This window comes from Chiroxiphia lanceolata, chromosome Z, assembly GCF_009829145.1.
Source record: "Chiroxiphia lanceolata isolate bChiLan1 chromosome Z, bChiLan1.pri, whole genome shotgun sequence".
In the NCBI taxonomy this organism is placed as follows: domain Eukaryota; kingdom Metazoa; phylum Chordata; class Aves; order Passeriformes; family Pipridae; genus Chiroxiphia; species Chiroxiphia lanceolata.
This window is the reverse complement of record NC_045671.1, coordinates 64,089,416-64,115,866: the sequence shown is the minus strand read 5'-3', so window position 1 is coordinate 64,115,866 and position 26,451 is coordinate 64,089,416. Positions and strand designations below refer to the sequence as shown.

The 26,451-nt window shown below is 40.8% G+C and overlaps 1 protein-coding gene and 1 long non-coding RNA gene across 3 annotated transcripts in view; both read left to right on the top strand.

Annotated features, from left to right (window-relative positions):
- Positions 1 to 26,451, top strand: part of LOC116781168 — an 844,439-nt gene that overhangs the window by 348,941 nt on the left and 469,047 nt on the right. The gene's annotated exons all lie outside the window — the stretch shown is intronic.
- Positions 8,353 to 24,471, top strand: C9orf72 (C9orf72-SMCR8 complex subunit). 2 transcript variants are annotated; one of them, XM_032676794.1, is made up of 11 exons: positions 8,353 to 8,395; positions 9,890 to 10,375; positions 13,316 to 13,375; positions 14,270 to 14,365; positions 15,009 to 15,073; positions 15,825 to 15,897; positions 18,738 to 18,854; positions 19,611 to 19,846; positions 20,106 to 20,163; positions 20,688 to 20,797; positions 20,881 to 24,471. In XM_032676794.1, exons 2-11 carry the CDS (start codon positions 9,932 to 9,934, stop codon positions 21,065 to 21,067), a joined length of 1,446 nt encoding a protein of 481 aa, XP_032532685.1. In that variant the 5' UTR covers positions 8,353 to 8,395; positions 9,890 to 9,931; the 3' UTR covers positions 21,068 to 24,471. The 2 variants fall into 2 exon arrangements, with proteins under 2 accessions (XP_032532685.1, XP_032532686.1); XM_032676795.1 differs by lacking the exon at positions 8,353 to 8,395 and adding an exon at positions 8,408 to 8,897 and having other exon boundaries at positions 20,881 to 21,592.

Genomic DNA, 26,451 nt, shown 5'->3' with positions numbered 1-26,451 from the left:
GTATGGACAAGTTACAAATATGCAATCAGACAGAACTCTTCCAGATCCTCATCCTTTCAGTTGCAAAACCATCTTTCTGTGGTTACTTCCCTGCTCAGATTTCAGAGAGCTAGAGTATGAGAGTGATTGCTGGGATGCCTGCAATGCCCCTTTTCTGCTTCAAACAGCCAGATAACAAGAAAGGATCAGACAGGGACATCAGCATAATGGTGAATATGAATGGGACAACCAAAACCGTCTCAGGGGGTGTCCAAAACTGATAATGCTAAAGATAAAGATAACCATCCAAGGGTAAAACAGTAATCAGGTAATTAAGAGAGAATTTGGAAAAAAAAGGAGTCACCCTTAAAAGCAGCATCAAAGCAGCAGAAACATCGTGCAGTGGGAAGGACAGCAGAGCCAGGGTAGCCCTGGGACACCCTGACAGTTGCTGGTGCAGACAGAGCAGCCTAGCTGCAGCTGCACTTGCACCCCATCTCTGTGAAGGACACAGCTGAGGGAACCCTGGTTGGCTTCCAGGGGACCTTGCAGGGGGCTTCTTCAGCAGCATGTGGGTCTGGGCTGCAGGATTGGAACTGGTGCATGTACAGTTTGAATACACTGTCACACACAGTGACACTCAGGAGAGGGGACATGAGCTTGTAACCTTCATATAACACCATCCATTTAACTGCGGGGAGGCAGCAAACCTGGATGTCTTTGTAACTTTGTGGGAATACAGATGGGCCTATAAAAATCTGGAAGTGGCTATCAGTATTTTGAAAGCATTTAGTATCACTTTATCTATGATATTGCTGACACTGATCCTGAATGCATAGTTCACTGCTAATTAATTTCAGGTTAGTAAATATAAACGGAACACTGAAATCCTGCTTTGACAATGGGGATTTGAATATTTCTACAGTTTTAGAGCAGTGGGTGATCATAAAAGTCCAGCAAGCTACGTTTAAAAGAGCACTGTGAAACACATGAAACACCAAAATGATTCTTGTAGTGAGGATGAGGCTCATCTGCATTAGTAGGTCTTCCCAACTTTTATGTAGACACCTGCCTTCTGCCATGTCCCCAAGCCCTCCAAATCCCCTCTAGTTCCTCATTGTAATACTCCTTTGTAACAATGAACAAGAAACCTAAGCCATATTTTCATGGTTGATCAGGTTGGTGAAAAATCTGTCAAAAGCAGTTGTGATACAGCTGATCCCATCTCCTTACTTGCAGCCTTGTTTGCTACGTTTTGAATCAAACTGCACCCTAGGGTTCATTACTCCATGACTGTGGTCATCTTGTGTGAAGCACGTATCACGCTACCAAAGGTTATCATGTCAGCTTTGTACATTGCTTTAATGTGTTGTGATACTAAGAATATATAGATGTAGCCAAGGTAACAAGTGAAAAGCAAATGGATTCTTATTGCAAAAATACTGAAAAGCAGATGTGTAACAGTCGGCGATTTAATCAGGTTGACTGACTACAGAAAATTGCAATTACGGAGAATTCAGCAGAAGACAGGCCTGCTTTTGTTGACAGTTGTGGCCTGGCTGGTTTCAAGTTTGGGACAGACCTTGAATGACCCCTGAGGAAATCTGCTTGTCCTTTGACCAAAACCTTTAGTTTACATGAAGTCTTAAGGAAACTGCTTCTGATTACAGAGCAATGTACCAAGTAGACCTGGTAAGGCTGGACCAAAGCAGCAGTGATATCTGAACTACACTGTTGCTTTCCCTTAGCACAAAACCTTGACTTTAGAAAGCCCCTACCTTTTCCTCTGGAGATGGTTTCACCAAACCTCTGAGTATTGGCCACAGATACTACATAAGAAAACTTTTTACCCATGTTGGGCTTGTTACCCAGCTACTTACTAACCAGCTTCTGCTGATTCTGCAGTAAGTCTCTGACCCATTTCAAAGATAAAATAGAACCAGGGTCTTGCCATGCTTTTTAAGAGTGTACATAAATATATCTTGAGAGAATATGATAGTAATTTTGTAATACATTACATACTTCCTTCAGAAACAATAAGCATTCCTTACATCTAGCATGGTAGAGTAACACCTCTGACAGCAATAAATAAGGTACTTGCCTTTGAAATCAGTGTCCTCTTTTCAAGTGGAAATCACACTGGAAATAATGAAATAGAAAATCAATGTTTTAAATAAATGTGTACCTTAGTATTATGTTGAAAGTGGAAGAATAAAGACCTTCAAGTACAGAAATGCCATCTCTCAAAAGTTTTTGTGTTGGAGCTTATAAAGATTCTGTGGATCCATTAAAATAGCTGGGTAAGGTACTGCAAAGTATGTGATTTTAGATCCAAAACATGAACAAACTAAAGTCTTCATTTTCAGTCTTAGTACAAAAATCTTTGGACTTAAAAAAAAATATAAATTGTCTTTTTCTGGCTTTCCTGATTTCCCTTCCTCAATTAATAAAAGTACTTGTATATGAACAAACAGCAGAGTATAGAAGTGTCCATCAAACATCACACTTCCTGACTAACCCTCTTCAGCCATACCTGGTTGTGAAGGAAATGTAATTCTTTAGCACAGTCTGCGTGGTGATGGCAAGTACCTGGGCTGTTTTGCTACCCAAAGTTCAAGAGTGCCTTTTATGGCAGCTGGAACATCCATGAGAGTACTTTACACTCCACTGTTCATTGGTAGATAAAGGCTAATGCACTCATAGGGAAGATTTTAAAACATTTCCCAAATCTGACTATCCTAATCGAGTAGTACTGGGCCATTTCCATAAGTCTGTGAGAAAAGGACAAGATTTCCTCTGCTTAAAACTCCTTGCTGCTAGCTAGTGCTTGCTAATTGCCAGCAGCAAGCACTTCAATGGCTAACTGCAGGGTATCTATCTACTTCTAAAACCAGCATGTTTCCACAGATTTTCCTCAATACATCTCAGAGCCTTCCCCAAGAAGAGAAGTAAAACTGAACAAAAGAAGTGAAAATGAGGAGGAAGTGGTTTATGTAATAGTCCTAACAAGCAGTGCTGCTACAGTTTCTACTGCCTTTTTCATTTGTAACATGTATTGAAGAAGCCTTCTGTTGAAGTTGCTTTTCCAGCATCTTTCAGACTTGAAAATTTCTCAAAATATACATCCCCCATTTTAAAATATGGTCTTGTGTTACAACCAATTTGTTTCATTGTTAGAAGATCAATATGACATAATGATATATGCTTGCTTCTGTACAACACTATTCCCAGAGTAAGGTTTGCCTGCCTACCTGCCCAAATTGGTTTTCAGACAGATAAGACTGATCTGTGATGCAGCTCGATTATATTATAACACAAACATTAATACAAGCAAAAAAAGGAGAGTGGGAACACTCACCTGGGGTTGGGAAGAGGTCAGACCAGAGGAAAACAGCTGTTTTCAACAGGAAATTGGTTAATGGAAACTTAACTTAGCTGAGCTCTTACTGCTACGAGAAACTTGGTTGTACAAAGTATATCTCATATATATATATATATATATATATATATATATATATATATATCTCACAGGATATTATCTGCTATTTATTGAAAGTGACATGCCTATTTCCAGTTGCTAGCTAACCTCTACACGGGTAATTGCATGTGTTCTTTAAAACCATTTATTATCTTGTTGAGACAATACACTTCATCAGTGGTGTTCAAATAAAACAACACAGCTGGGTATATCTCGATGGTGGATTCTCCTTTAGCTTTGTAATTTATTTATTTCTAACTGGTGGTGCAGCAATATAGTGTGGACTTCACATTCCTAACACTTCGCCAAGTCAAAACTACCCTGGTACTTATTATAGCAGTTCCTATCTTGCTGTGTTTTTGAAAACAGCTCTGGAACCAAGTAAACGCTTGGAGATCACATGACTACTGCTCCGTCATAAATAAAACAGTACCACCTTTGGATTTTTTTTTTTTATTTTAAGTATTTCTAATCAATGCCAGGTATCTTTTAAGACACTAAATTTGGTTTTCCATTTTTCAAATTGTGACTGTTGAAGAGGAACTCTCAGGGTGATTTCAGCAGCCAAGAAAGAGTTAATTATCTTTACCACCTAAATCCACAGTCTATCTATCCAACCTGTATGGAGCTTAATGGCTGTTTTACAAAATTTAGGAGCACCTATCCAGACAGGATAGGTGAGGAAGCCGAGTGTTCCCTGAACACAGCTGTTTGCTGAAAGCTCTTTTGTCACGTATATTCTTCATTCCACCATTCATCTATATAGATCTTCTGTAGTACTTTTACCAGTCATGTGGGCTGGAAGAGATATAACACTTTTCTTTAGGAGACTGAGTTACCCCTTCCGTGTGTAAAAGGTTCAGGGGAAAAAAAAAAATGGATAAAATACCTCAGCACTTCAAAATTCTGGATGCCTAACTTTCATTTTGAAAATTGTTAACTTCCACCAAGTGAATCTAGAATTGCAAGCTGCTTTCTCTCATGGTAATTAATAGGTCCCTACCGTTGTCATGTGCATTTAGTGATTGCAGGAAAACAAACTGCCCAGAGAGGTTGGGGAGTCTGTGTGATAGACTGAAACGTTGTTAATGTCTTAACCATTGTCAAAATCATAGAAAGACTTTTTGTCAAACTGCAAGGAAGCAACAACCAAAGCGCTCCCTCCCCACCCCGCCAGTTTGCCTCCTGACTGGTGACCAGAACTTGAGATAGGACTATTGTCTAATTATCTCAGGTCAAAGGAGAAGTAAACAAAGCTCAGCAGGAGAAGGAAGGGAAGGGGTTTGGGTGTGTGATGGCGAAATCTCTCCACACAAAGCAGAAGGAGTAAAACATCCCCTCCAGAAAGAACACATATACACGGGACATTCACACGAGAGGCAGCTGAGAAGGGATCATAAACCATGAAAGATTCCCCCCCTTCCCTCCACCCGACTCATTCCTGAGGCCTTCCACTACCAGAGGACTGCACTGTGATCCAAGTGATGCAACAAATCCAGAACCTGTCACAAGAGACTGCAAAGCTTCCCCCATTGGACTCTATGTTTTGTGGGACCCTCACCACCAGGCAGACTAGAAGAAGAGGACCCATGGGATGCCACCAAGTTCTATGGAGTGCTGACACATTCTGTATTTAATCTCTGTATCTGTCACTCTCTTTCTTCCTCGCTCCTCCTTTTTCCTATTTCTTTCTCTGCCTCACATTTACTATAAAATAAAATCCATACTATTGACTTTGGCATATGGTCTTATTTGCACCTTAATTTGGGCAGAGACATTTCTAATAATTTTAATAACATAGCATTCTGTCATTTAATATCATAGCATTCTATCACTGGAGATTATCTGTCTGGACACAATCCTGTGCAATGTGCTTTGGGATGATCCTGCTTGAGCAGGGAGGTTGGACCACATGACCCACTGTGGTCCCTTCCAACCTGACAGATTCTCTGGTTCTGTGATCTGTGAAGTATGAACATCATGAGAGCAGTCAGAGATAGCACCACTCAGACACAAACATCTGGTGGGATGCAGCTAGAATCAATACTAGAAGTTGTGTGAAATCAACTTATATTCACAGGTCAAGCTCAAATTTGCATGGGCTCCAGCACCTCCTGAAGCCAGTGTTTCTAAAAACGAGTCAAAACTAATAACAAGAGACTCGATAAACATGCAGTGACAGTGCAAGTACACTTCTCTGGTTTTAATGTGGATGTGAAACTACAGCCTTAAACCATCAACCAGAAGTACTGATGAAAGTCCCATCATTCACCTCTTATAGTACTGAATAGCTAGGGATAAGGGAGGCCAAGCTTTGTTTCCTCTAAACCTGCCTTCATGTTGTTTATATGTGCAATAAACCACAACCTCAGCACTGATTTCCACACTGCCATTGAGTGTTCCTGCTTCTTGCAACCTCAACCAATCCTTCCCATTTGCTCCTCTTTATTTTGGGTATTAATTTTGTGGCAATCTAAGCTAGCTGAAAAATATTCATTTTATTACTGTGAAATTACCTTTATTCAAGGTTAGTTTTATGCAGCGATGCAGATTTGTGTTGGTTTGAGTGCATGCATGGTTTCACTGCAGCAAGGCAGCTAGGTAATACCTTATACTTCCGTGGCCTTTCTCTGTGAGGCTGAGCACCTTAATTCCACTATATTTTGGTTTATTTCTTTCCCTTTTTGCCTATGTACTCCCTTATTTTAAAGCATGACATCACTCACGATAACGCTTCAGGATGCCATACTAAAATCATAAATAAAAAAAATTGTGATGTGTTTTTGCTTGAGCTCAGTGCCTGAGCTCATTTTCATCTTCTCGGTGTTGCATACTCTAATTTCTTTACAGATGTGCAGCCAGATGTACTCTCTGTCAGGGGAAAAATATCTGCCTGCACTGCAGCCTGTACCTTCTCTGACCTGTCTACAAAAGGCACCCGTGGAAATATTGTTAGTCTCTTCAGATTATATGCAATGGGATTGTTACTCCGTGAGAAGAAAGTATGCAAAAGCAAAGGAAAAGAAAAAGACAACGACCACATTGTTACGACAGGCAGAAATTCCACTCTACCAACACTAGCACTGAAGCACTTAGAGAGACTCACTTATGCTACATCATCACTGATCTAATATCAACTGCACCTTCCTTACTGTAGAGCTTGGTGTCTACAACTACACGATAATCAGTTTATAACATCGTAACTAAAGACACAAAACCTATTTTTATAAACTGCACAGATTAACATTTAGACGAGAGGTAAGTAGTGAAATTCCACAGTTTGATGCCTAATCTTTCAATTCAACAAATTAAGTAGCAACAACTTTTAAAACTAGAGTTTAATTCTGCTATGCCTCCAAGGTTTTGTGTAACGGATGCATAAATTTTGTCTGGTCATTTACTTTTATTGGAGCTCTGCTTCTCAGAAGCTAAAATTACAGTGCAACACATAAATCATTTTATGTTCAGTGTTTATTTTTAAAATCATTAATTCAAGTAACACAAAAGGTAAACTTTAGCTGGCTGCAGACTACATTTTTCAATGTGATGCTATACAATTGCCTATTATTAAAGGAATTTTTACAGGCTGTCCAGGAAGTCTCCTTCTCTGGAAACATTTAAAACTCACCAGGACACATCTCTGTGTAACCAGCTCCACATAACCCAACCTTGGTGGGGGTTGGACTAGATGATCTCCAGAGGTCCCTTCCAACCCTAACAATTCTGTGATTCTGAGAATTTTGAGGAGAGTGATTTTTGTGCATAAACTGGGAGGGTATGACTCAAAAAAAAAAGCACAATTCAGGTCTCTTGCATGCTATTAAGATTTCCTGTATGGACATGTTCAAGCTGCTCAAGACACAATTCCTCAGGATACCTCACGGTACTACTCTTCAGGTTTCCCTTCTAGGCTGTAAATACACACGTCTCTTACATATGACGATGGTGATTTTAATAATAGAATCATACCATGTGAAGGGTTTGGAATGAACCTTAAAGATCATCTTGTCCCAACCCCTGTGCCACAGACAGGGACACCTCCCACTAGACCATGTTGCTCAAGGCCTTGTCCAACCTGGCCTTGCGCACTGCCAGGGATGGGGCATGCTCAACCTCCCTGGGCAACCTGTTCCACTATCTCACCAACATCACAGCAAAAAATTTCTTCCTAATACCTAAACTAAATTCCCCCTTTTTTCAATTTGTGTCCATTACTCCCTGTCCTATTACTATAATTCCTAACATACAGGCTTCCCTGTAGGCCTTCAGACAGGACTGCGCAAGGAAGAGGATGGTAAGGTATTCTCCGTACACCTGCAAAACTAAATGAAGCTCACCCACGAACACCGTCACCGTTCCGCACGCGGTATGTTCAGAACAGTAACCCAACGCCGACACTGCTGGCTTCCTCTTCTAAAGCTTAAAAGCCCCTCCATAAACGGATGCACCTGGCACACGGTGCTTCTGGCTTCCTCCACAAGCCGCACTGAGCTGGGGCTGTTCTCTCCCGCAGTGACCCGCCTGCCGCGCCCCGCTCCGTCCCCGTCCGGGGAGGGCACACCGACCCCGCTCCCCTCAGCCAGGACACACCGGCCCCGCTCCCCTCAGCCAGGACACACCGACCCCGCTCCCCTCAGCCAGGACACACCGGCCCCGCTCCCCGGGTCACGGAGGGCACACTGGCCCCGCTCCCCAGATCACGGAGGGCACACTGGCCCCGCTCCCCTCAGCCAGGACACACCGACCCCGCTCCCCTCAGCCAGGACACACCGGCCCCGCTCCCCGGGTCACGGAGGACACACGGTCCCCGCTCCCCTCAGCCAGGACACACCAGCCCCGCTCCCCCCGGCCGTGGCGCTGCCGCGCCTGCGGAGCCCGCGCGCAGCGGGCGGGGCGGGGGCGGGCCGGCGCAGGCGCGGAGCGGCGGCCGGTGCGGAGGTGAGGGGGGCGCGGGGCCGGACCGGGCGGGGGGTGTTGGCGCTGGGGCCGGGCCCGCGGCCCCTCCGCTGTGCGAGGGGGAGAGCGGGGTGTCCTCGCAGCGTCCTCCCCGCAGCTGTTCCCCCATCCGCCTCCCCGGGAGGTTCAGACCGGACCCGGAGGGTGCGACACGGGCCTGATCCGGGCCGGGAGCGCGGAGGTGCCGCGGCTGGAGAGGCGGTGGGCAGAGCGAGGCTCTGGTCGGCCCCTCACTGCGGGGAGGCACGAGCGGCTGGCGCCCTGTCTTCCCTGAAAACCCTGAAATCACGGTGTCAGATGGCCAAGTCAGTGGGCCTTGGCTTCCCCGGGCGGGGCACCGGCGGCTCCTGAGGAGGAGCCGGAGAGAAAGGGGCTTTACGCCCCTGATGTGAGGAAATACAGCTGGATGATCCTATGTGGGGCACTCACAAGGAAAAAGAAGTTCAGATACAGAGGTCTGCTGAGTTAGAGCTGCTGTAGTAAGGTGGGTGTTCCCTCTCCTGTCCTGTGCAGTGCTGCAGGCAGACGGGAAAGGAAAGCTGAGTTCTGGTCATGGGAGGTTTCCTCGAGATGAGTGGGTTTTAGCTGTTACAGCTTTCCGTCCTGGGTTGCGTTTGTTTGCAAAATTTATTTTTGATGTCTTCCTGTGGCTGTAGCATAACTTTTAGGGGAGATGGAACTTCCTGTTATCTTCTGCAGCCCCATCAGAAGGGGGAAGCTGTAGAGTTGTTGGACACTGCTAGGGAAAATGTTTAAGGGCTGTTTCTGCATAAGATAAAGAATTATGCATCAGTACATTCTATAAAGGGCTGAGCATTTGCCTTGTATCACAACACGCTGCACATCACCGTGAGGTAAAGGATGTATTTGTCGTGTGAGTTTCCTTACAGAAGTTGTGTGTTGTGCAGGCTCCTCATACTTCTGTAGTGAGTAAAGGCTATTTGGCGTCTGACTAACGTTTGTAAAGCATACCTCTTCATTATGTGGAACATATATATATATGTATGTATATATGTATGTATGTATATATGTGTACATATATATATACGCTTCCTGAATTAATGAAGTCTACAGTGAAATCTCAGGTGTAGAAGTCAGGTTGAGAGTCTTATTTGGAAAGAAAAGAATTGTAGAAAGGCTTGGGTTGTAAGGGACCTTAAAGATCAGTTAGTTCCAACCCACTCTGCCATGGGCAGGGATGCCACCCACCAGATCAGGTTGCTCAGGACCCCATTCAGCCTGGCCTTGACCACTTTCAGGGACTGAGCATCCACTTCTCTGGGCAACTTGTTCCAGTGCCTCACCACCCTCACAGTAAAGAATTTCTTCCTATCATCTAATTTAAATATCTCCTCTCTTGGTTTAAAGCATCTCTCCCTTGTCCTATCAATATCTGGTCATGTAAAAATAAAATGAGATGATAATGAGGTCTGCTCTAATTTACTGTTTTTTCCTGCAAAAACTTCTTTTTTTCAGGTGATGTAAGCATTTCAGTTACACACGAGAGAGGAAACAGGCATGTCAGCTCTTTGTCCACCACCGTCTCCTGCAGTTGCTAAAACAGAGATCTCTTTGAGTGGCGAGTCACCTTTATTAGCTGCCACTTTTGCTTATTGGGACAATATTCTTGGCCCCCGAGTGCGGCATATCTGGGCTCCAAAGACAGAACAGGTACTTCTCAGTGATGGTGAAATAACTTTTCTTGCTAACCACACTCTGAATGGAGAAATACTCCGGAATGCGGAAAGTGGTGCAATAGATGTGAAGTTCTTTGTTTTGGCAGAAAAAAGGGTAATCATTGTGTCATTAATCTTTGATGGAAACTGGAATGGAGACAGAAGCACATATGGACTATCAATTATACTTCCACAAAGTGAACTTGGCTTCTACCTGCCGCTTCACAGAGTGTGCGTGGATAGATTAACACATATTATAAGGAAAGGAAGAATATGGATGCATAAGGTAGGTTAATTGTTCATTACTAAAATCAGTTGTTAGATTGTCATGTGAAAAAGCAAGAATTGAGATTCTGTGACACCTTTAATGTAGCAATTCAAAACTTACAAAAATTCTGAGGAGACTAACCTCTACAAGTACACAGTCTTGAAGGTTAAAAGTTATGAAATTACTGTGTCAGCAAATACAAGGTTGAGATTTTTAGCCATGTGATTTATCCTTGTAATATTATATAACCTGTACGAGGCTGTCTCAGGTGTCCTGTATAGTTTTTCATCTCTCTGAATTTCATCTAAGTAGTTGCTTTTAATTGTGTCAATTTGTGTATTAAACTAGGTGGAGTTGTCAAGTTTTGTGTTTCAAATCATTGTTTTCACTGATGAGGTCCAGAAAAAGGAACCAATGCAATTAATGCTGTCATTTCTCTTACAATTTTATTTTTCAAAAAAAGAGTATTAACAAACAGTTTGGCAGGAGTTAAACTGTGTAGAACTAAAGGGAGAACCACAAAAATACATTTACTTGTGAAACTCAAAAAGGAAAACATGCTAAATTTTTCTGAAGAATTGGAACTCTGACTTTTGGGTACACTGTGGATATTTCCTTATTAAGTGAAAATTATTATGTATTTTTCTTTAAAATAAGTAACAGTCTAATAATAAAAGTTAAAATGTTTGTCATCTTCATGGTATCCAGGTTGTCTTAGAACAGTAGATTGCACATCAGCTGTAATGTGTATGCCAATGCTCACTTGACTGATAAAGTTTTTGTACCTCTTCTGTTCTACCATCTGCAGTCAACATACTGTAAACTTCCTTTTTGAGTGCTCTTACCTGAACTAATTAAGATTACAGAAATAACAAGCCGATGTTAATTTTTGTGGTGATGTTTCCTTTTTGCTGTATTGCCTGATGATGGCTGGGAGTGCTTTCCGTCACATTGGCTTTTCATACTTCTGGGGCTTACTTTTTAGTGGAGGGGTAATACATAAAGTTCATTTTCAATACAGTGGAAACACAAATATTTCATTCCTAATACAATCTTCTAAAAGAGCCTGCTGGATGTTAGTGCTTTTGACGTAAGTGAATGCCATCTCATGTTCCTGATTACATTGCTTCTGTCATTTGGTGCCCTCTGTACTGACTTCTAACATGGGTGGTCAAATAAGAATTATCCATCATTCTCAGTTTTTGGACATTGATCCATATCAGTATGTTTTCACAGTGGAAAAACATGTGGCGTTGAAAATGACAAAAAAATGACATCAAGTGGCATTGAAAATGACAAAAAAAATGTTTTCTGCTAGTTTCCTCAGAAATTAGTCATTAAGTTCTTTGTTCTTTTTCAGATGTTCTTGAGGCAGATGGGTCAGCTGGGTTAGCTGAGAGAGTGATGGGAGAGTGATACATTCTGAAATAGATATTTAGTGTTTTTTTTTTTTTTTGTGAAGGACGATCAAAGATCCCTGGATATATCTGCAGTTCTTCATTTTTAACTATAGAAGAGAAAACTGCTTTGAAAATGTAGATAAAAATTTAGGCATGAGTTGTAGAATAATAATGAACTAAAACATGTTGGTTCTGTAGTTTGTACTTTGAGGCAGTTCAACAACTATGGTTATATAAAATAGAACAAAAAATGTTGAAAGGAGCTGTCTACCTGTTCTGGAAGTTCTAATAGTTGTAATTATCAGCTCTCACTGGTTCTGTGTAGAGGCAGACAGCAGTTCCAGGTAGACTTGAGATGAGAAGAAGCCTTCTGAATTTGAGGATTAGGAGAAACATGGAGCAGTGTTCAGAGTGTCACAGAAGGACAAGCAACTCTAAAGCAAATCATCAATATGGGATTAGAAACCCTTTTCATCTACTTCAATTTATATTCTAGATGTTTGTCTAATAATTTTGAGAAGTTATGTTTCCAAAAAGATGGGGCTTACACCATTTGTTCAACCTTATCTTCACGAAGACTGACTTTTTTTAAAATCATTGTCAAGGATGTCTTACTTCTCTGACACTGAACTGAAGGGCAGAGGTGATGTGAAGGAATCTGGCTTGTTTCAGTATTGTTTTCCAAAGATGTGTCTTCTGGATGGTTAGGGCAAGTTTTAGGACAAGTTACTCTAGCTTATTCACTATTCATCTGCTCAAAAAAAACCCCTTGAAAACTCTTTTCCCACTTGAAGTTGGTTAACTTTGAGTAGATTGGTCACAGGAAACTAATGAATAACCAATAAAAATGCAATAACCTGTCAACTTCTAGCAAAACATATTATTAGTTCACTCAGCATCTGCTCCAGTGATTAATGCTGAATTTTCTTTGTGAATAGTAACTTGATTCCATTCTAAGTTCCATTTTAATGCAGTTTGCTACTCAGCTGCTGATGAGTCTGTTTTCAGAGTTTTGGTCAGTCTCTTGTACATTGTGTTTTGTGTATTTTGAGTTTCATGTCTCCTATACCTGGTTAATAAGACAATGTTTTGAAAACTTGTCAGTGTCTCAAGAGGTGGGGGAAAAAAGTCCTTTTTTCCTACCCTCCCCAGTCAAATAACTTTTCTCATTCTGGAGATCTTATTTTTCTCTTGCTGCAGCAGGAACCCTTATACATAAAATGGAATTCCTCGCCATAATCCGATCATTTGACATTTTCTTGATCTGTAATGAAGAAACTTCATGTTTTGTCATTGTCATCACATGCTCCCTATCCTGCTCCTCCTGCCCAAGCGTGGGATAGGTTTGGTGGGGGGCAGAGCAGGGAGTGTTGATCTTTGTTGCATGACATCACTTGTTGCTAAAGTCAACTCTGTGAAAGAAAAGAGGCTTGAACATCAAAATTTGAATCTAAGAAGCGTGACTCCACGGGGAAGAAACTGTACCCTTTGACTGTTGTGTGCATACATACATAAACAAATAACAGAGCATTTGTATCTAACTGCTTCTCTTGCTCAGGAGAGGCAAGAACATTTCCAGAAGATTGTCTTGGAAGGCGCAGAAAGAATGGAGGATCAGGTAAGGGCCACCTGGTTCATGCATATGGCACACCATCGCAAAACTGTTTGGCTGCATCTGATGACTGTAGAACTGCTGCTTATTTTTGGGATCCAGGAAGATACTGTGGACTAGCTGATGATGTGCCATGCACAGGATTCAAAGTTTTTGAAGATAGGATGATGGGAGCTGTGATCAAGTAGAAGGAAAATACATTTCATCACTTTAGGGAAATCTGTGAAGAACATTACCTTTCAGTAAAGGAAAGTTATGTACTTGAACGTGAAGCTCTATAAAGGCAGGAGCTTCCATAGAGTCATGCTGGCTTCCTATCAAGATTGGTTTTTCACTAGGTTAGGTCATCTTTTTGAGTTACAGAGATGTACAGAGTGTCATGTTGGAATGTGGTTGGACACCTAATGGATAAGGCTGTGAAAAGAATTTGATTTCTGAAACTCTACATGTGAAATTGTGGCTTCAGTTTCTTGTGATAGGTAAATCAGAGAAGTATTTTTGTATGTTAATAACTAACGTGCCTGGTTTTGGTTTCCTGTTACTGTTAAAACATCAGACTTAGATGTAAAATCCTTAACAGTGGTTGCATGTAATATAGGATAATCAGATCAGCTCACTCCAAATACTTCTTGTCTAGGCCCATCAAAAGTGATTGTGAAAATTAGGATAAGACCCCGGAAATACATTTAAGACATGATGATGGGAAGCCAAATATGTGTTTCCAGTTCATGTCTATTGATGAGTAAAGCCCAAGAAATCTATGCATCAATTTCTGCTCATACCACCGTTCCACATAATAGGAAGTTAACGATGTTTTGCATGTAATATAGCAAGTTTATATTAGTAACTTCAAATACTACCCAATGTGCTTTTCCTTCAAGCATTTTATTTATTGTGCAGGGTCAGAGCATCATTCCAATGCTGACAGGAGAAGTCATTCCTGTAATGGAACTCCTTTCATCTATGAAATCACACAGTGTTCCAGAAGAAATAGATGTAAGTCCTTGTTTTATTTATATTCTGAATAAAAAAAGTGGCTTTAGCCCTCTGGATAAAAAAAGTAAATTTGGCCATCTGGTTTGATACTCGCTTTGGCAGAGAAAATGCCACTGTTTTCCTAAATTCTTGTAACTTTGTCTCACTTCAAGTTCTTCTAAGTGGTGTAGGGAATGGCAGTGTTTTTTATGGTCAGCACTAAGCAAAATTAACTGCTTAGGATGATAACATTTTAAGAGTGCAAAGACTATTTGATGCAACCCAAAATGAATGGACAGATAAATGGATTTGATTTTGATACCTTTTTCAGCGCATTATAGTGTTCTCACCATATGGAAGATGTAGAGGTGATCTGACATTCACTAATTTAAAGTGTTCTGGACAAGGTCATGGAAATAAAAAAACACTAGGAGGAACCTGACTTGTGACTGGTAAAGAACATGTAATAACCAAGTGACTTTCTCATTTTTAAAATTCTTTGTCTGAAGTCAGAAGGTCTTTTTAAGATTGTGGTTTTTAGGGAAATCTTACAACTTAAATAGTTCCCCAAAAGTTCCCAACTATCAGTAAAAGTGAAAATCAATTAATTGGAAGATGTTTCAAATCCTTGTCTAACTTTTTTATATATTTACTTGTATTTCAGATAAGTGACACAGTGCTAAATGATGATGACATTGGGGATAGTTGCCATGAAGGCTTTCTTCTCAAGTATGAAATTCAGTTTTGATTTATGCTGTAGTAAAATGGTTTAAACTTGTGTGTGCATCTAAATGTATCTATCTGTATGTGCATGTGAACTTGTATTGGAATAGTTTAGGAGGGCGGACAGTGACATATATTTGACTTTTTGAGATTTTTGTCTTTAAAATGCTATAAAGGATTCTGTGTTTTTAGAATAATGGCTCTGGGCTAATAGGTGCATCTCTGTAGATGGTTGTCAAAGGTACAAATATAATTTTTCTTTGATACTTATATTTAATTTTTTGAGACTGTAAGTCAAAACCTTACATTTTTATGAAATAGCAAAAAACCTGAGTTGTGTATAAATATGGTATGGTGTATAGAGTGCTTATTGAATTGTGTATTTCTCTTTTTCCCCCCGTTTTTAATGTTTAAGTGGAACTGGTTGAACTTGAGGGCAACTTGGTCTGTTCCTGTAGGAAAGCGTATTTCATAGGTTTTGACTGATGTTCTTTTACTTTTCATAACATCTCCTGTGTAACTGCATTGATTTATGTAGTGGTTAGTGCTCTCTATTTATACAGCATCACATATGCTTTCAGTACTGCAGAAACTGTTGAACTTTTGCATTTCAGCAGTTATCTACACAGCTGTTGAAAGTCCTATGGTTATGGACCTATAGGCTATAGGAGCACTTTATTCTTCTTGTCAAGATGATAATTATTTCATTTGAAAAGTTTGATTAAATGTGTTAACCTATGTTTGTTTTTACTTGCAGTGCAATTAGTTCACACCTGCAGACCTGTGGTTGTTCAGTAGTCGTAGGAAGCAGCGCAGAAAAAGTAAATAAGGTAACATACTTTCCAAAAACTGAACTTAAATGCTAACTGTCAGGAGTGTTTGTGTGTTACTTGGAACAAAGTTTATTTATGCACATACTTGAGATTGAAGAAGGAAGGAATACTGTTATCTGGCTATCTTTAGCTGACTGATCTTGCAGATGATAATTCTGCCTGAAAATTGCCTTATCAGCTGTATTCTGACAACTATAAGAAAACCAGTGTATTTAATTGATACAGTATATGAGTAGTAAATGAGTCTGAGCTTTTAAAATTAGGTTCTTTAGCTAAAATATACAGATTGAAGAAACGTGACTGGCTTATCCATTTCAGCTATGTCATATAATCATCAAGGGGGGAGGAAACCTTTAAGATGGTCAAGTCCAGCTGTCCACCCAGCACTGCCACTGTAACCCCTAAGCCACGTCACTCAGCATTAGATCCAGGCACCTCATGAACACCTCCAAGAATGGTGACTCCACCACCTCCCCAGGAAACCTATTCCAATGCCTGACCACCCTAACAGGGAAAATTTTTTTTCTAATATTAAGCTTGAATCTCCCCTGCCTCAGCTTAAGGCCATTTCCTCTTGTCCTCTCACTGCAGGCACGGCAGAAGAGGCTGGCTCCCACCTAGCTACAACCTCTTTTCAGGGGGTTGTAGAGAATGATGAGGTGCTCCCTGAGCCACCTCTCCTTGAGACTAAACAAACCCAGCTCCCTGAGCCATTCCTCATAAGCCATTCCTCATATTTTCTAGGCCCTTCACAAGCCTTGTTGCCCTTCATGGGACATGCTGCAGCACCTCAGTGTCCTTTTTAAAGTTGGTGGCCAAGAACTGGACACAGTACTCAAGGTGTGGCCTCACCAGTGCCAAGTACAGGGGGATGATCACTTCCCTAATCCTGTTCTTGATACAGGCCAAGATGCCATTGACCTTCTTGGCCACATGGGCACACTTGGCTCATACTGAACCGGCTGTCGACCAGCACCCCCAGGTCTCTTTCTGCCAAACAGCTCTTGAGGGAGCGGTTCCTCCCCCAGCCTGCAGCACTGCAGGGGGTTGTTGTAACCCGAGTACAAGACGTGGCGCTTCACCTCATTAACCTCATACAGTTATCCTTTGTCCACTGATTGAGTCTGTCCAGGTCCCTCTGCAGAGCCTTCCTACACTCAAGCAGATCAACACTCTCACCCAGCAAATTTACTGAGGGTGCACTCACTCCCCATGTCCAGATCATCATTAAGCAGGACCGGCCCCAAAACTGAGTCCTGGGGAACACTGCTAACAGTGAGTACACAGACAATAACCACATCAATTGGTATTGTCTGTATACTCTTAAGCAGTTAGTATCTGCATAATTCGTCTTAGCACTGGGCAATAAACGTACTTCTGCATCATGAGCTGCTTGTGTTTCATAGAACCTACATATATTTCTTCAGTGTGAAATAAAAATTGCAAACAGTGGGCCTGCTGAATATATTATACATTACTTGTAAACTATATATATTATAAATTATGTGGTTCATAGTATGTAGGTCTCCTTTCCATAAAGAAATATAACAGTTTTTTTAAAAAAATTCAAAGCATCTTTAGTAAACCTGTGTTTTGAAAGAAACAGTTCATGGTCCTTTATAAGAATTGGGGCAGAGGGGATGCATTGTTTTATATGTATTAGCAATGATGTTAAAGCACCTCTGGTCAAATCAGCAATAACCACTGAAACTCACAGGGAAACCAGAGAGATGAAAATTCTCAGATCTTAGCTGAAATCAGCTAACCATAGTTAATATGTAGGTCTTCAGACGTAAGATTTATTAGGTTATTGGAAATGTTATGTTATATATATACACACACACACATACTATATATAATATAAGGAAATGTTAAGGGTGTAGGTAGTTATAAAAAGCTTACAGGTCATGAAATAGTTAATGAAAAGGATTTAAGGTCTAAATGTTATGAATATGTAGAATTATGTCTCAATAAGCTAAACACTATAGAAAAAAAACAGTGTAAAAGAGTGTGAGACTCAAGATACATCCAGGGTAAATTTCATACATTAATTCTACACATGTTCTTATCAGCAGCATGCTCCTTGTGTCACGGTACAACTGTTCTGAAGTAATTGCTTCCTTAATGGCATACTTTAGCGTGCCTTGAAGTAAAAAACACCTGTGGCATCTTGTGGCAAAAAGCATCAGTCAAAAACTCTGTTGTCATTGTTTTAGATACTGCAGAAAGACATTGTGCTTGATAGAGCCTTTTCAAATACCTCAGACACAGATAGGGCACTGCGGGTTAAGACTGAAAGACTGGCAGAATGGAATACATGTTGTATTTGGAGTGATTACTGGTAGCTGTTTCAGGAGTTTGAAAATGGATAATGAAGTACCTGTATTCATTTTAATTGAGAGTTTAAGGAAATTACTGAGGAAATAAGCATGGGTACTTATTTAGGAAATTGACTTGCCTGATTTGAGACAATAACTGCTATTTCAATATGGAATGAATAAAATAAGAGACTTAAAAGGCTAGGAAAGTAATCACAGTGGCTCATGTTTATGTAGTAGAGGTAGAAGAATGCAAAAGTGATTTGTTCTACATAATTGGGTGAAAAGCACACTTTGCAAAAGAGTGTTGGATTTTTTCATCATTTGACAAGAAGTTGGAATATCATGGCATACAGCTTAATAATGTAAGCATGTCACTGTTCTGTGGCCTTGGTAAAGTTTTGGCTTTTCTAATAAGTGTCATCAACTTTTGTTCGTCATTTGAAGTGCCTAATACAGTCTAGTCAGACTTGCTTCCTTACATTTTAATGTTTTTCAAAACTGTTCTTTTTAATGCAGATTGTGAGAACATTGTGTCTGTTTCTTACACCATCTGAACGAAAGTGTTCCAGGCTCTGTAGAAGTGAGTCGTCTTTCAAATACGAGTCAGGACTTTTTGTTCAAGGCTTGCTTAAAGTAAGTACACGTAGGAAAGTTTTGTTCTTCTGTAGTCAAAGAACATCCTCCAGTGTGTTTGTGCATACGATACGCATACACATGCACACATTCACGTTCGAAGAAATGTGTCATCTTCCCTTGATTCTTTTCTGGTCCTGTGGCTTTCCGTGTAACTATTTGCATGTTAAAATTCCCAGCCAGTCTTTTCCATGATACATCTGTTTCTTGAGGATTGTTCAGAATTGTTCCTGTACTTTGAGGTACAATAATTATACTCTTTTGTCCGCTTGGGGCTGGAATCCCAAAAAGCATTAAGTTTTTGTGTTGTACCAAAACCGAAGAAGGAACAGTTGCATCAGTCCTGCAGTTTCCAAGTATTTTAAATAGGCTACAACAATGTGTGAAGATGAACAGAAAAACAATGCTTCTTGCTCTGGTGAGCAGTCAGAACTTACCAGATAAATATAGTACTGTAATGCTAATGGGCTAATGAGCCAGCTGATGATATACTGTAATACACAGGTCACCTCAGTGCCTGTTTTCACTGTTATGTTAAGGGTGTTTTCACTGTTATGTTAAGGGTGTTTTCACTGTTATGTTAAGGGAATCATCCAGTGTTAAGGACTTATTACTAGAATACAACCACCAATTCTCTTTAATAAAATATGTTTAAACAAATGGGGTATAAAATTTAGTCATGATGCTTTAATATTGTTTTGTTCCAGTACAGCTTTGCACTTTTAACTGGAATAATATTTTTTTTTACTAAACCAGGATGCAACAGGAAGCTTCGTGTTGCCCTTCCGTCAAGTAATGTATGCCCCATACCCTACCACACATATAGATGTGGATGTCAATACAGTGAAGCAGATGCCCCCTTGTCACGAGCACATCTATAACCAACGACGATACATGAGATCGGAGCTGACAGCATTTTGGAGAGCTAATTCAGATGAAGAAATGTCTCAAGATCATATTATCCACACTGATGAGAGTTTTACACCCGATTTGTACGTACTCCTCTCACATCTCACAAAGTGACTTGATTTGGGACAGGAGAGTGAATGAGTAGAAAGCCCATTTGCTAATAAAGTACATTAAATTTTTTTGCTTTTGAGAAGGTTTTTCAGTGCTGGTAGTTACATTTTAAATTCACTTCTAATTTCAACCAGATTGTAAACAGTAATGCTGTTGCTGTGCTCAGATGCTGGAAGGTTAGGGTCCCTTAATGGTGTTACCTCACATGTTTGTTTCCTTTCTTTTCTACAGAAATGTCTTTCAAGATATCCTGCATCGAGATACTTTAGTAAAAGCTTTTCTGGATCAGGTAATTGTTGCTTTTTCAGAAAGAACAAGAGCTAAAGTTCGGTACTTTGAGCTCTAGTAACAGATAATGTAATGTGAATAGGTCATTTGTTGGTTTGGTAGCTCTTCATCATACTCCTGCTATGATTCATCTCTACATAAGTAGAAAGAAAAATATTAGTATAATGCTGAAACTCCTGCTTAGGTATGAAAAACAATGCACATTTGCTATTGTTGTGCAACACTGTCAACAATTACAGTATTGAGAAAGCTACCTGACTGAGAATAATTTTAGATAATTTTAACTTAAAAGAAAAATAATATTGTATCCAAACAGAATTGTAAAACAGCTTAATGTATTGCATCTGAGCAGATAGAAAACTAAGCAAGCAGGTTGACTGTTTGTAAAAATCTGCTGTTATTTGCCTGCTTTGCTGTAACTAAGGATATGTTACATGTGTTGGCAATGTTTCTGTATTTTCCACATTCTTAAAATGGTTCTCGAATTTTCATGTCTACCTAATATTCTGATGTAATTTTTAACAGATCTTTCACCTGAAGCCTGGCTTGTCTCTGAGGAGTACTTTCCTTGCACAATTTCTGCTGGTCTTGCACAGAAAAGCCTTAACTTTAATAAAATACATAGAGGATGACACGTAAGTGAACAGATAATAGAAATCAGGTTCTGAGAAACTTCTTATACCTTTTTTTTACAACACACATTTTTATTTTCTTGCAGGCAAAAAGGAAAAAAACCTTTTAAGTCTCTTCGTAGCTTGAAGGTAGATCTTGACTTAACAGCAGAGGGCGATCTTAACATAATAATGGCATTGGCTGAGAAGATTAAACCAGGTCTACATTCCTTCATCTTTGGGAGGCCATTCTATACCAGTGTACAAGAACGTGATATGCTCATGACGTTTTAAAGTTCTCCACATGTCTGATATTGCACGGAATCTGTCAGTGTGACACCACACTGGTGACAATCATTGACGACTGAGGATGTGGCCTCAGGAGCTCAGTAACACTAAGGTGTGTCCGAAGCAGGAAGGGTCTTGTTAGAGGGTATATCAGCTTAGCTAGACAAGCATGATTATTTTGATGCATTTGTCTCTTCTATGTGCTTTTTTTAACTGTAAAAGTAAATGTTACCAGAGGATCCTTGACCATATTGGCTTAGTAGATAAATCTGAACATGTTTTGGTGTACGATAAAGGGAAGCATTTTAATTTTCATTCCCCAGAAACTTCCTTCAGGTGTATGTCAGTTTTCTCCTGTTCTGCTGTGTCAGTAGTTTCAATTTTTCCACGGAAAACAATACATATGTCATCTCCAATCATGGAGGTTTCAGAATAGGCACTTTCCAAGAGTTTCAAAGAGTTTTTAGAAGTGTTTGTTCATATGTATGTGGTACTAATCTGAAATATGACTTCCCTTATCTCCCTTTTTAACACTGCTGGGTCCTTTTTTTAGAGCATTTAAACATCTGGAATTTTTAATATACTACAAGGTACTATTTTTGTGGGCAAGCTGTTGATTATTAGCAGCCTAAACAGCAGCGTGCTGCAGATGGGAACTAGGTCGTTATTCAAGCAGCTTTGTGCATGTAAGTGCCAACCAGGATACTCTGTCATGTGTTGTTGTGCACATCCTGCAGTGAAGTGTGCAGAGATCCAGCATTATGGAGCTCTTCCAAAACACAAAACCGAAAACTTGGTGTCTCCCACAGCATACTCCTGAAAAAAATGGCAGCCCATGGCTTGGACAGGGGCACTCTGTGCTGGGTTAGGAACTGGCTGGAGGGCCGGGCCCAGAGAGTGGTGGTGAACAGTGCTGTATCCAGCTGGTGGCCAGTCACTAGTGGTAACCCCAAGTATCAGTGTTGGGCCCAGTTCTGTTTAATATCTTTATTGATGATTTAGATGAGGGGATTGAGTGTACCATCAGAAAATTTGCAGGTGACACCGAGATGGGGGGAAGTGTCGATCAGCTGAAAGGCAGGAGGGCTCTGCAGAGGGACCTGGACAGACTGGAGAGTTGGGCTGATTCCAGCGGGATGAGGTTCAACAAGACCAAGTGCTGGGTCCTGCACTTTGGCCACAACAACCCCCTGCAGTGCTACAGGCTGGGGACAGAGTGGCTGGAGAGCTGGAGGCAGAAAGGGACCTGGGAGTTTGGATTGACAGGAAGCTGAACATGAGCCAGCAGTGTGCCCAGGTGGCCAAGAAGGTCAATGGCATCCTGGCCTGGATCAGGAACAGTGTGGCCAGCAGGTCCAGGGAAGTGATTCTTCCCCTGTACTCAGCACTGGTGAGGCCACACCTGGAGTGCTGTGTCCAGTTCTGGGCCCCTCAGTTCAGGAAGGACATTGAGGGGCTGGAGCAGGTCCAGAGAAGAGCAACAAGGCTGGTGAAGGGACTGGAGCACAAGTCCTATGAGGAGAGGCTGAGGGAGCTGGGGTTGTTCAGCCTGGAGAAGAGGAGGCTCAGGGGAGACCTCCTCACTCTCTACAACTCCCTGACAGGAGGTTGTAGCCAGGTGGGGGTTGGTCTCTTCTCCCAGGCAACTATCAGCAAGACAAGAGGGCATGGTCTCAAGTTGTGCCAGGGGAGGTTTAGGTTGGATACAGAAAGAAATTCTTTACAGAGAGGGTAATCAGGCATTGGAATGGGCTGCCCAGGGAAGTGGTGGATTCTCCATCCCTGGAGGTTTTTAAGATGAGACTGGATGTGGCACTTAGTGCCATGGTCTGGTAACCATGGCGCTGTTGGGTCAATGGTTGGACTTGATGATCTCGGAGGTCCCTTCCAACCCAGCTGATTCTATGATTCCACAGCACTTGTCGGTCTTTCTGTCTGTAAACTGCTACTGGTAGTTCCATTGTCAGTTTCAATAAGGTTCATAGAATCATTTGGATTGGAAAAGACCTCCCAGATCATTGAGTCCAACTATTAACCCAGTACTGCCAGGTCCACCATTAAACCATGTTCCTAAGTGCCACATCTACACATTTCTTGTACCCTTCCAGGGACGGTGATGCCACCACTTCCCTTGGGGAGCCTGTTCCAGTACTTGACAAAACATTCAAATTAAAGTGTTAGACCTTCCCGAAGAACACCAAGATGATGGACAAACTAAAAGATAAACCAGTATTTTTTTAATTTTACATCACCAATAATATATTTATCAATCCTTAATTCGGAGACAAGCACAGCTATGAACTAATGTGATCAGTATTTTACTAAGTTAATTCTAGTTGTTAAGCTTGACTACCTTCTTAGTTCAGCTTAGCACACCTCCCATCTTCGCTTGAAAATAAAAACACATTTTCTATTTACATGCCTCAACCTTTCTTTCTCAGTAGAAAGTAGAGTGATGTGGTGTCAGTTGAAATCCAGACTTTTTTTTGGTGGTGTGTGTTACACTGAAATCAGGGGTACATCTGTACTGCATGTTGTTGTATCTTTTCTCTTTTTGGACAAACACAGGAATTTATGTCATGCTTCAGTATAAAGTCATAACTAAGTATTCATTGTGAAGGAGCTGCACTTGTGATTGGAGAAGCCACGATTGTTTCATGGCTTACACTGTTTATAACACTCCTTGGTTAACAGGTTTCTGTTTTCAAGATATTGAAAGACAAAGATTTGCAATTAAATGTTTAGAGCTTCTGAAAGACATGGAACTTATCCCCAACTGCACACCATTTTTGTCAATTAGCATCATCAGCATTACCTGGTTGCAAAAGTAATTACATTTTGTGGAGCCATCTTTTTGCTGTACATGCATGTAGGACTCTTGCAGTGAGCTTGGCAATTCATCAAAAGAACTTGTCAGAATTATGCTGACATAAGTAACTTGTGCTGAGATTCTGTTAGTCTTCCTACCATTCCCGTTCCCTTCTGTGTTTTCAACTAATTGAGGCATTAGAAAAGGGCCTGATTTTGCTTAAGTTTTTACTGTCATGTCTAAGATAGTGAAAGAAATTTAATAAACACTGCTGAAACTTCTAACCTAGAAGTTGTGCCAAAATCTAAGGAGCTTTAAATCTGCTGCTGAAATTAACCCTTTCAGCTTGATAGGTATTGGAAACTTAACACTGACACTACTAACAATCAAGATATTTGTTTACTGAAGATCCTGTCACTTTGAAATTACTAAAAACTACAGCCTCTCTCAATTGGTGCTTTTGTTGCACAGCTGTCACAAGTGCACTGTCACAAGTGCAGAATGTGTAGTGAAGTACATTGTTAAATGTATCTGCATGTTGTGTTGTAAATCTTGCTCAGGAAACAAACTAATAAAATTCATGCACAAGTTTTGACTTTAACTGTTGCTGATTTTTTTCAGAGAATTTCTGGTCTGTGTCTGATAACATAATTATCTTTTATCGTTTTAATTAAAGGAAAAATCTTTCTTCCTTCTTGTTAAATTGAAAATTATACTGGGATGTTAATGTCATTAATGAAAGTCATATATTACTTAGCTTCTGCCATTTCTGTTGAGGACTTATTTATTTCAGGCTGAAACTGCTGGGACTTGTTGTGCGTCTGATGTGCTCAAATATGAATTTAGCCTCTACTTCTAAAAAGCTTTAATCCCATATATTTTATCTAGCAGTCAATGAATACCTTTCTTCAAGTTTTTATTTCCTTACATTTAAAAGAAAATGGCAAATTTATTTCCTCCAGTTGGATTTGAAGGGGAAGTAGTGTTTTAGAGCATTTTTAGTAGCACTTTATTCCTTGTCTTTGCATACCCATAAAGGTAGCACAGAAAGATATCCACTGGAATGTCTGATTTGTGAGGACCACAGAGGATATTCCAAGTCTGTATACCAATATGCTGTAATATCAGTTTTATTCCAAAGCGGAATAGGCATTTTGGTGATGTTCTAATCCCTAAGGCAGCATTATGATATGCCAGTATAGAATGCCAGGACTTTGACACTGCATTCTTTTCTGGGAAAAGGTGTTACAGACCTTTCTCTTCCTATTCTCAGATCTGTGAAGATAAAGGAACGTGGTCCAAAGCATGAGGACTATCTTATACAGGCATGTTGCTCACCTCTGTTGTCTCATCAGAACTTACAAAGCATGTCCTTTGTCCTCTTCAACAGTGAGGAGGCACAAACCATATGTGTTAGAGTGCAGAGAAGGTTTTTTTGCCCATGAGTAGAACGTGGTTGTGTCTTTTATCTCTGTCCTGAGATAGAGCTCCTGTTACACCTCCTGCTTGGACAAAACACCAAGGAAACTCCACCGAAGATTGTCCTTATTTACAAAGTTCTTCACCTGATATTTTGACTAAAGGAAGTAATTGTCTTGCTTTTCAAAGTCGTGCCATTCATGTGTATGTCTAGAGATTCCAAACAGAGAAGACTTTCAGTTAAAGCTCAGAAGTATGAAAAAAAGGACACAATTCTGCCAATGACCATCAAGTAAGTGTGACTTCAGTTCTAAGTAAAATAATAGAGCCACCCTGCAAGAACTTCTGTCTTTCAATTAACATAGGGCAGCTTTTCAAAGCAAAATATCAGAGGAAAGAATTTTCTACTTCAGCAATACAGAATTGGCAATTGATAATTGTTTTCTTCTCTTAGATATTTCTGTCTCTATTGTCATGCAGATGTATGAAGCCCTAGACAACTAGAAAAGGGCCGAAAGACAGTCTGGAGAACTGTAAATTGACCAGTTTTACTCAGGTACCTGAAAAAATCATGGCATGTGTCCTCTTAGAGCTCATGTCTTACCACATGAGGAAGGAGAAGGTGATTGGCAACTCAGAGCACAGCTTGACAAAGTGAAAAATGCTTCACCTATCTCATTACTTTTTGTGATAAAATGACTGGATTTGTGGATATGTGAGAAACAGGATACAATTTAAGCTGACTTCATCAAGGCTTCCAACACCCTACCATAATGTCCCTGTAACCAAGCTGGATGTTGGGGGGTGTGTGGGTGGCCCCCCAGAGGACTACTTGGTTGGGTGGTTGGACTCAGGTGGTGGTCACTGGGCCGTATCTGCCTGGAGGCTGGTGCCCTGTGGGATCTCACAAGGTCTGCCCTGGGGTTTGTCCTGTTTAACATCTCTATCCATGACCTGGGAAGGTGACCAAGTGCACCTTCAGGTTTACAAGAGGTGCCAAGTCAGGAGCCACTGTCCAATGTATATGAGGGCGGGGCAGCTGTCCAAAGGGACCAGGACCAGCGGGAGGAAAGGACAGGGGAAAAGGGCAGCTATGCCCCAGGCTGGCAGAGTTCTGGCAGCCATGCCTGTGAGACCAGGAGCAGCTCTGGGGAGAAGGCCC